This window comes from Engraulis encrasicolus, chromosome 1 (assembly GCF_034702125.1).
Source record: "Engraulis encrasicolus isolate BLACKSEA-1 chromosome 1, IST_EnEncr_1.0, whole genome shotgun sequence".
Lineage (NCBI taxonomy): Eukaryota > Metazoa > Chordata > Actinopteri > Clupeiformes > Engraulidae > Engraulis > Engraulis encrasicolus.
The window spans coordinates 12743799-12755286 of NC_085857.1; the positions used below are offsets into that span (position 1 = coordinate 12743799).

Sequence of the window (11488 nt, forward strand, 5' to 3'; positions counted from 1 at the left end):
ACCTGTTCTTATACACATCCCACCATGTAAACAAACACAAAATATGTATGGTATAGGGTATTTGGCAGAGGTGGAAGAAGTACAGAGGTTGTGTACTTAAGTAAAAGTAGAAGTACCCTGCGAAAAAAATACTCAATTGAAAGTAAAAGTTGTACACCAAAAATGTACTTAAGTAAAAGTCATAAGTGCTAACTTTTGAATGTACTTTCTGAGTACAAAAGTACAAGTATGTCTGCCTACTTGATCCAATAGGAAAAAGTTTCTGCAACGGTTTTCGGTTCTATTTGAACATGACTATGGAGTCCTGTTAATGTTTTTTAAAGTATCTTTTCTGTCTGGGTGTCAGTTTGAAAGAGGGGCTTGGTCCCGCCTCCCTGCCTGCAGCTGAGGCTACTCAAATATCCACGAAACACAACAGGAAAACCTAGGATAAATGTAACTAGTAACTAAGTCCTCTTCTAGAAATGTAAGGAGTAGAAAGTACAAGTAATTGTCAAAAAAATGTATTGAGTAAAAGTAAAAGTCTGCATTTTTATTTTTACTCAAGTAAGTACAAATTCCAGAAAAAAATACTTAAGTACAGTAACGAAGTACAAATACTTAGTTACGTTCCACCTCTGGTATTTGGTCAGCATAACATGAATTGGGAGCCAAAGACTGTTGTAATCTATGGCTGCAGCACATCAAGCATAAAATGCTCAATATCTGAAATTGCTCAAGGGATATCACCGGGCATCGTCTGGAATCTTAATAGATACACCTTAGGCAACCATAAACTGCAAAGAAAAAAACTTTATCAGACGAAACTGGGTTCGGCTGATATTTGGCTTTTGGCTGCCGGACTACTGTCATTGGCAAAGAAATACTCTGTGTGATATAGGCCTACCCTATTTATTATACCTTTATGTTTCCTGAGAATCCACCTGTCATTGGCAAATAAATTTGCTGTGTGATATATGCACCCTATTTATAGCTTTGAGTTTGTGTGCAGTGAGTGACTACATATGTCTTAAAGGAACAGTCCACCCTTTTTTTGATTTTCACATATTTACAGTATTTCCAAGCATTATCCATGAATATGCATATCATTTTCTTCTCAGTGTTTTCATTACTCAGATTTACTGGATCAGAATTATTAGCATAGCTTAGCATAATCACTGGAAGTAAATGGGCAGCATTAGCATCAAGCCACAAGTGATAACAGGACAGGATTAAATAGCTGTTGTGCATTCTGGTGAATTTTGCATTCATTTTAAAGTAGTTTATAATTACATATGAAGAATTAGCATCAAGCCACAAGTGATAACAGGACGGGATTAAATAGCTGTTGTGCACTCTGGTGAATTTTGCATTAATTTTAAAGTAGTTTATAATTACATTTGATGATGTTTTGTTTGCTCCCCATAGACTTACATTGCTACTCTTAATTTGGCTGTACTGTACTGTTAAACTAGGTAACGCAAACACATAGACGAAAATGATATCCACATTCATGAATGATGCTTGGAAATACTGCAAATATGTGAAAATCAAAAAAGGGTGGACTGTTCCTTTAAGGCTTTGGCCTACACTGAGCATGGATGGGAATAGCTTTTGAAAGAAAAAAAAACACTTTTTGGTAACACTTTCTATGAAGCCCATATCTATAGCGCATTATGAGCACATTTATAACAACTAACCGGGCGAATACACCAGCCGCGACATGAGCGAGGCGAGCGACGGAAGTAATTGACTTTGTATTGAGTCGCGCAACAAAAACGATTCTGGAGACTAGAGGTGATTTGCGCGATGAGAGCGACAGTTTGTAGTTGAACTCCTGGGAATGTTATGCAAATGATCTATGACGCGGTTCGGCGACAAGCCGCCGCAGCCAATGACTGTATAGAGGTCAGTATCACAGCCAATGGGAATGTTGGAATGCTTGCGTTCTGCTTTCAACTGACATACTCTAGTCGCTTCAATCGCTTGTAGCGCTCTTGCTGTACAGAAGCGATTCTCTGTCGCTTCAATCGCGTTGCGGCTGGTCTATTCGCCCAGTTATAATGCGAATCATAATCATAGTGCATTATGACTACACTTAATGCATTATGACTACGCTTCATGATGGAGTATATCAACAGTAATGAATAACTATACATTTAGTATATAATGTAATATAAATCGGGGTGTTTTGAGTGCTCATGAATGGTTATAAACTATAGGCAGTGAAGGGGCTTATAATACATTATAAGGTAACTGCCATGATGCAATATGATTAATTATGATGGGCATTATAAGTTGTTATAAATGCGCTCATAATGCGCTCTGGATATGGGCTTCATAGAAAGTTTTTTCATTTTCAGTTCAGAAAAGACGACAGGACAGCTTCATACACAACATACAGTTCCTGAAATCCACCTGTCCTTCCCAAAGTACCATACAGTATGTGGACCTTTGTCTATTGTCACAAATGTTGAGTGGCATGTGTTATATAGCAGTGTTTCTCAACTGGAACAGTCTTGGGACCCACCATTTTCCACTCTCATTCGGTCGCGACCCAATTTTTTTAGCGATACTCGAATGACTGGTTGCACGCTACTATCTCGCATAAACATTCTGATTTTATCTATGACGACAGATGACACACGTTCAATCGCCTATCAAAATAAAAGTTGTAAATTGTTGCAGGAAAAGTTGGATGATTTTTTTTTTTTAATTTAGCGATTTTTTTTACACCACGGCTCCGCGACCCACCCATGACTCCCTCCGCGACTCACTTTTGGGTCGCGACCCACCAGTTGAGAAACACTGATATATAGGACCAACACCGTAGTGCGAAAAACATCCCCCTATCATGATGCAGAACCGTCTTCACTGTGTACTACTGTATGGCTTGAATTTTTTGCAGGATGTCTGACAAACTGTCTGTGACCCTTTGACCCAAAAAGAACAATCTTATCTGATCTTATCTTAAGGGCGGTGCATGACGCTGTTTTTGTACCAGGATGTTGGTACCAGTAGCCTGATAAACTAGACTAAATATGAGATTAAATGTGTAATTTAGTCTGGCCCCGATGAATGACACATCGGAAGATTGTAGATGGAAACAACCCGTTGTTTTTCAAACTGTGACTGTGCCTATTGGCCGACATTTTGTCGTCACTCTCTGATAACCCCCTTTGCATCCAAAGACTCAAAACAAATTAAAACAACTCCCCTGCGTTGTGATTGTTTGGTTTGCCAGATTCTGGTCATTGGGGCATCGTCCGAGGCTAGACCCACTCACAGGCAAAAATAATTGTAGCCGCTGGCGGGTGAGGCTAGTTCACTAGGCTAGCACACCAGGGATTATGGATCAGTTTGAGTGCATTAAGAAGTCATGTCGCCCTATACTAAGAGGACATGCCTTTGAAGTGGATGTTTCAACAAGACAATGACCTCCAACAGGTCATTAACAACTACCATCCTGTAATGCCATGTATGTATGCGGGTGGTGGGCTGCGGTGGATATGCACTTGAGTGTTTCTATGTATGTGTGTGTTTATTGTTGTTTATGTTTTTTGGTGTCATGTGTATGTTGTGTGTACAAATATGTGGCAGCTATGTATGTCCAAGACAAATTTCCTTCGGGACTATTAAAAGAATCTTGAATCTTGAACACACGAGCAAGCGAGCAAAGTCATGGTTCCAGACAAACAGCATTCAACTAATACAGTGGTCAACACAATTCCCGGACCTTAAGAAAACTTGTGGGCAGGGGGGCATTGTGGTGCAGTGTGCTAAGCCCCCCACATTTGGGCTTGCATGCCCACGGGGACCCCGGTTCGAGTCGGGCCGGGGTCATTTCCCGATCCCACCCCGTCTCTCTGTCCCATTCACTTCCTGTCACCATATCAGACTGTCCTATCAAATAAAGGCATAAAAGCCCCTAAAAATGTATATATTAAAAAAAGAAAACTTGTGGGCTGACATAAAACATGCTGTACATGAGGTAAAACCAAGAAATGCAGAGTAATTGTGGAATGTTGTAAAATTAATCTGTGCTGCAATACCTGTTGACTGTTGCCAGACTTTGGTTGACTCCATGCACCACAAATGCGAAGCAGTTATCAAAAACCATGATTATGCGACAAGATAATAGTTTGGGATGCTCAAGTTCTCAAGAAATTCTTAGTTTGTACAGACCATTTTTGAGTTTCCAAAGACAGATGTAAACACTGCTGTTTTTTAAACATTACATTTCTTCATTTTCTGTGAAATATTATAAAATGTGATTACTTTCCCCAATTCTTTTTGCTTTGAAATTACATTACACTTTGCTGATGCTTTTTTATCCAAAGCGAAACAGAATGTGCAGTGAATGCGCAGGGTCCCCAATGCATTTGATCTCACATAAACATCATGTCAAGAGTCTGGCCTCAAACATTAGTCTAGTACTGTAGGTGAAATGAAGTTGCTACTTTAAAAGCTCAACAAGAGATTAGCCCAAACTTTCTCATGCCACTGTATTTTAAGAATTTTGACATTTACTCACCTTTGTAAAGACACATCATTTTGAGCACAAGTGTACCAAGTCTCTCATCTTCTTGTAAAGTTGCCTTTATTTTAACGGGCATCATTCACTCATCATGATGTGCCCATTAAACATAAACACATTTTAACCCATTGACGCCTAAGGCACATGCAAAAAAGGGTGCTGAATGCCTGAGCCCTTTTTAAGAAAAGCTGCTCTCAGCCTATAAAAACCTAAATATCTCAGCCACTGAAGCACATACAAAATATGCACTAAGTTCCATTTAAACGCTAAGACCCGTATCTTCCATTAGAATGTGTTCATTCATCTCAAACAAACACAGATTTTTAATAAAGTTGTCTCAAATCTCATGAGCCTGAATGTTGCGTAATGCAGCTCCTCCAGGCGCCAGGGCCAATGTTGCGCAACGCAACCTCAGGCATCAATGGGTTCACTGCACAAGAAGATGAGTGCCTTGGCATTTCACTAATTCTGAAATAATTGTACTTGTGTTGCAATCTTCTACTTTTACTCTATAGGCTACATCTCTCCTTAGTCATTCGAACCACAGCCAAAGCCATCATTTTTGGTACTTTTCCATCTCTAACCAACCCATGGGTTTTTCCCGAAACATTTTTTTAAGGTAGTATGAATCAAATGTCAAAGGGTTTTTTTCCCCAGCAGGGCCTGCTCTACTGGCAGAGCCTGAAAAGTGAAGACGATTGCAAGGGCCTGACATTGACGCTGGCAAAGTAGTGCCATAAATAGGCAGATAGACAGCCAGCCAGCGTTGAAGGTCATACCAGTTTTTAAACATGTACTGAAAAAACGCACTGTATGCAGAATTTTGTGTTATTTGGTCTAAGTCTTTGCATCGGTACTTGTTGTTCTGTATATTTCCTGTGCACTTGTGCTGTATCTGCTGGTGATGTTGGCTATGATTATGTCCTCGTTTGTGAGACGCTTTGGTTATAAAGCGTCTGCCAAATGGAATGGAATGTAATAAGTCTCCGATTTGTAAAGCTAACAAATGTACCCAATAAAGGGGAGCATCATGGTAGCTCAGTGGGTTAAAGGGACACTGTGTGAGATTTGTAGTTGTTTATTTCCAGAATTCATGCTGCCCATTCACTAATGTTACCTTTTTCATGAATACTTACCACCAGCATCAAGTATTCATTATGACAGGAAAAATTGCACTTTTCATACATGAAAAGGGGGATCTTCTCCATGGTCCGACATTTTGAATTTCAAAAAATAGCCATTTCTAGCTGCAAAAATGACTGTACTTGGACCATACTAGAAATATGTGTTCATTACTTAGTACACTTCCATGCAATGATCAAATTTGGTAATAGGCAGCCCAGTTTCAATGAGCAGCATAGTTGCAGTACCTTTTTTGACCATTTCTTGCACAGTGTCCCTTTAAGGTGCAGTACTCGCCAGGGACCCGGCTCACTCATTTCTTGTCACTCACTGTCTGCCAAATAAAGGAATAAAAGGACCAACTATAAAAACAAGTGTAAAGGATAACTGCAGTATTTTCAACATTAAGCCTCTTTTCTGAGTTGTCTGCAATGTTTTAGAACCCCCCAACACCGTTTAAAAAAAAATGTTTACTACTGTCTCTGGTATTAGCCTAATTTTGATTAATCTCAGAATGGCAAGTCATGTGCATGTCCAAAAAGGGCGTTTTGCTTTAGTGTCCTAGCAGGGCTCTGCCCTACTGGTGCAACGCCTTCGGCTCAGCTACACATAGTAGGGCCAGGAGGGGGGGTTGTGTCTGTGATGTCTTTCCCTGAGGTTCCATCCAAGGTTCCGGAGCTCTCGTCTGAGGTTCCGGAGCTAGCTCCCCCTCAAATTAAGCACTCCTCCCTTGCTTGCTTGTGGCCCATGAGCATCCAAGTCCCTCTAGGACAGCGTTTCTCAAACTTTTCCAGAACGAGGACCACTTTGTCCCCCCTAAGAATGTTCAGGGACCACTTGTCAACTGAATTGAGAGTTGAGGGGTGCTTATTTGACACTGCTAAATTCGATGCAGATCACTCACTCTTTATTCATATTACAAGTCTGTATTATTGTGGGGAAAATAATACTCCAGCCATGTTTAGTTTTGTAATTATGTTACAAATATAGCCTACTGCTAGCTCGTCTTGGAAAAGTAGAATTCCCTTCGCGGACCACCTGAGCACTGACGCGGACCACTAGTGGTCCCCGGACCACACTTTGAGAATCACTGCTCTAGGAGACCTGCGCTGCTCCCCTGTCATCTGAGCTGCGTGCCCCTAGAGGGACTTAGAATGGCTGGAGTGGACAGCAGCTTTTAAGGGGAGTCGCTGGATAGCGACACGTCATCTTAACTGTTCAGAGCGATGAATTCGACACACCTGTTAACTGTAAGTAGAGGGACAATGGTTAAGAAGACACCTACAGGGTGGCCTCGAAGAACACACGCTGGTCGCACCTCAGCCTCCCCTGTTAACTTCAATCTAGAACCGCAACCGCAGGGCTCTGAGAACAATCATCAGTGCAATATACTAGTGCGATATATGGGCAGCCATGGATCAATGGTTAGAGCGCCGGCCTTTAGATAAGAGGCTCAAATCCCCTTCTTACCAGCACCGTCATCCATGGCTGAAAATGCCCTTGAGCAAAGCGCCTAAGCCCACATTGCTCCAGGGCCTGTAACCAATACCCTGTGCCTAAATTACTGTAAGTCGCTTTGGAAAAAAGTGTCAGCTAAGTGTAATGTAATGTACTGCAATACTTGTTGCAGACAGCGTGTACACCGCAAAGAAATGACAACCACACAAGCTGGTTTCATAGTTAAATCATTAAAATTTTATTAAGTTACCCTATATTAAAATAAACCAAAAAAAAGAAAACAAAAACAAAACAAACAAAAAAAGCACAAAGAAAAATGTAATAATGACAATGAGATAAGATTATGGAATGTCTTTTTTTTGTCATCAGAAAATAATAAAATATATAGCTCCAACTGTTACAGAGAGTGCTTCATCTTAGCCATCAGGTTAAATTAAGCACAGCTATATCACATTGCATGACAATATCATATGATACTACTATATCATATAATATTTCATATCCTTTATAGATATATTTTATATATATATATATTTATATATATATAAACCTTTTTTTTTCTCTGATATACACCTCCAGGCAAAAAAAAAAAAAATCTCAAAGTTTAGATTCCTTACAGAATCAAGTTTCACGTGGTTCTTCTTTTTTAATCTTTTAAATTTTTAAATGTACACGTAAACTCTCCCCCGTGGGCATTTCAAACCACAGAGGGGGAGAAAAAAAGCAAGGCAACCTCTATTTCTTTTTTTCTTTTTAATATATATATTTATATTTATATATACTTATGCCTCTTCTGTTAAAGTACAAAAAACTGGCACCGAGGACATTTTATACACCTTAAAAATGCAATAAAATTAAATTAAGTAGAGAAGAGCAGAGAAGCAGAGCAGATTTAAAACTGTAAACCTTTTAACCCCTCACCCCACGACGTTACAGCATCCTCAAAGACAATTTCATCTCTCCAGAAGAGGAGACGCGCCGCCCCCGACCCAAAAAAAAAAAGACAGAAAGAAAAAAAAAGACGATAAAAAAAAAAAAAGATCAGAAATACTTCAGGGTCAAGCGTGTGCTGTTATCTGTTGCGTTGTCTTCCGGCTATCTATGGTGAGTGTGTGTGTGTGTGTGTGCGTGTTGCCTTACTCTGCCAGCTCACGTGTGTAGTGTAACACCAGTTACATTTTTTTGTTACTTTATCCTTTCATTCATTCATTTATCTGTCCGTTTATTTCCTTCGCACGTGGAACTGGCTTTATTCTCGGGGAGGTCGGGAGTGAGAGTATGACGACGCTTATCGTCCATTTGTCTCAGTGGCCATCAAAGAGGAAGGGACCGCAGACGGACGAGGGACACTTCCACGACTAAACACAGAGTCAAGCAAAACCAGAAAACTTTTTGTCGGCACACTTCTGGTAGAGACGAGAGATCGGGTGAAAACCGGTGACCCAAACAAACAATTTGGAGACGGGGGTGGGGGGGGGGGGGGACGCAGAAATTTTTTTTTTTTTTAAAAAAACAATAAAAAAAATCTTAAGAGAAGGGAACATCAAAACAAAAAAACTAAAAACCCAAAAACAAGAAACGACAAAAATATGTATATTTTAAGGTTGCAAGGTTGAAGATCGTTTTGCCTTTAGAGGGATGGGCATGGGGGTTGAGCGTGAGTGTGAGCATTGGTTTCATATCAAGCATTAGCGACTTAAGAGAAGAAAAAAAAAACTGCTGCAGGAGATTTTATTTTGCTCTTTTGCTGAGGTGGACTCTGTGGTCCCCGATTCGATTGGGTTAGTTTTAGGTTTTTTCGTTTTTGTTTTTTTGTCTTGTGCAGGAAAAGCAAATCATGGGGAAGAAAAAGGGGAGGAGGAGGAGGGTGGAGGGTTGGACTTTTGAGGGCAGTGTTTTGTTTTTTTTTTCTTTTTGGGGTGGGGTGAGGTGACATCTCAAGGCAGGAAGGCAGGAAGGAAGGAAGGAAGGAAGGAAGGAAGGAAGGAAGGAAGGAAGTAAGGAAGGAGACTTCAAACGACTCAAAACAAGAGTCAAACAATCAAACGAGAAACTTTGTCAGCAAACGTCTGAAGACGAGGGAGCGGGACATTTTGGGTACATTTCAGGGGTGAGTTTTTTTTCCCCCGGGGATGGGGGTGGGTTGAGACATCACAAGGCTGACGGGGAAGAAAGGGAGGGCAAAGACGGGAGACTTCAACGACTCAAAATGAGTCAAAAACGACAAAAAACAAACTATGACCCCCCCAAGACGTTAATGGGGTCATTTCCGGGCGGGGTTTGGGGCGTGACATCACGACGATGATGACGAAGGCTGATGGGAAGAGGAGGAGGAGGAAGGGGGAGGGAGCAAAGAGGGGGTGGTGCCAGCGGTTGCCTTGACAACGGCAGCAATGGTGGCCTCTAGGGTCCGACATAGCGTGTCCAGTGCGTCGTCACACGGAACCCCTCCAAGATTCCAGAACCCTGCCCCTCCATCCTGTTGCCCGGACGACGGCGACAGCAGCAGCGACGACGATGCCTCCTCATTGGCTGACGATGACGAGGCTGCAGCAGCCGCTACGGAAACAGATATAGAGGAAGATGAGGTGGAAGCAACAGCGTGAACGCCACTGCCACCCTGTGGCACTCCTCCTGCATTACTACCTTCAAGAGTCTTACGAGCAGCAGCTGCAGAATCATCCGTCTCTTCCTTCATGTCTTCGCTCAAGCCCTCCTTCCTCCTTTTCTCCTCCTCCGCCGCCTCCTCCTCCTCCTCTCTCTGGACCTCCACAGCTCTCGATCCAGATGACGCTCCTCCTACTGACGCTCCTGCTCCTCCTCCTCCTCCTCCGTGTTGGGACTGCTGCTGTTGCTGCTGTTGCATCATCACGCTTTCATCCTGCTGTCCAAATCTGTCCGGCATCATCGAGGAAGACGACGAGGAGGACGAGGACGAAGACGATGACGATGAGGAGGAAGAGGCGGACGAGGACGACGCCTCCACCATCTTCTCATCCTTTGTGGTGGTGTTGGGGTTGTTGGTGGGGGAGGAGGATGATGTGGAGGGCATGTTGTTGTTGTTGTTGTTGGTACTGGTGGTGGTGGTGGTGGTGTCTACGACGGAGGAGGAGGAGGGGGGAGGAATGGGGGAGGGGGGGTCGTGCTCCGTGCCCGGGTCGATGAGCGAGGACGAGTCGCGCGTCTCCGTGTCCGACGGGCTACCCGGCGAGCGCGGAACAGGAACGGCAACAGGAACGCCGGATTCCATTGGCTCGGCCTTGGAGGAGGAGGAGGAGGAGCCGGCGTGAACAGCATCTCCGCTCCCACCGGCCAATGAGGAGCCGGGATTGACAGATGAGGAAGTGGAAGGGAGGGGCGCAGAGTGTGCGGAGGAGGTGGATGGGAGGTTGGCGGCGGCTGATGATGATGAAGATGAAGATGAAGAGGAGGAGGAGGAGGATGATGGCTGAGTGGTGCAGGTGGTGTTGGTGCTGCTGGGGTCTGCTGTAGCGGTGGAGGTGGAGGTGGAGGTGGAGGCTGCTGATATCGAGTCTCCACCTGCGGGGTCACCACAGTCTCCACTGCCGACGCGGCGCCGCTTCACAGGGGTGGCCCCCTCGTCATCCGCTGGAGTGGGGGAAGAGGGAGGGAGGGAGACAGGTAGAGAGAGGGAAGAGGGAGGGAGAGAGAGGGATGGAGAGAGGGAGAGAGAGGGAGGGAGAGAGGGAGAGAGAGGGAGGGAGAGAGGAGGGAGAGGGAGGGAGGGAGGAGGGGGAGAGAGGGGGGAGAAAGGGAGGGAGAGAGAGAGGGAGAGGGAGGGGGAGAGAGGGAGAGAGAGGGAGGGAGAGAGGGATAGAGAGGGAGGGAGTGATGGAGGGAGAGAGAGGGAGGGAGGGAGAGAGGGAGGGAGAGAGAGGGAGGGAGAGAGGGAGAGAGAGGGAGGGAGAGAGGGAGGGAGAGAGAGGGAGGGAGGGAGTGAGGGAGAGAGAGAGAAAGAGGGAGGGAGGGAGATAGAGAGAGAGAGAGAGAGAGAGAGAGAGGTGTTAGATTTAACAATTCAAAGATTTAGAAAACATACAGTAGGTATCACAACACAAATATATGAAAGCTGAATGCGATCATCTTCATCGTGATCATCTTCAATAACCAACATCAGGAAAGTAGCTCATGAATAGGCAATATGCAAACAGTATGATCAACTTCCCCAAAAAGTTTCCTGGGGGGCGGTATTTGAATATTGAGTTGGGAATGAGAGTAACGTGCTATATGACAAAACAGAAAGGCTTGGCACTCGAGTCATTATTTCGCTATGGAGGGTCGGAGAATTAGGCAACTAAAGGAAATTCCCCGGGTTCCAAAGAAACTCCCAGAAGTTGCTTTTCTGAATTCTAGAAGTTACAAGGAATACAG

The 11488-nt window shown here is 43.7% G+C and overlaps 1 protein-coding gene across 1 annotated transcript in view; it reads right to left on the reverse strand.

Moving 5' to 3' along the window:
- Positions 1-7310: 7310 nt before the first annotated feature.
- usp34 (ubiquitin specific peptidase 34) overlaps positions 7311-11488 on the reverse strand; it is a 158179-nt gene continuing 154001 nt past the window's right edge. Inside the window, exon 83 of the mRNA XM_063197771.1 lies at positions 7311-10705. Coding sequence (XP_063053841.1) covers positions 9390-10705 — 1316 coding nt within the window. The 3' untranslated portion in view covers positions 7311-9389. The remainder of the gene's footprint in view (positions 10706-11488) is intronic.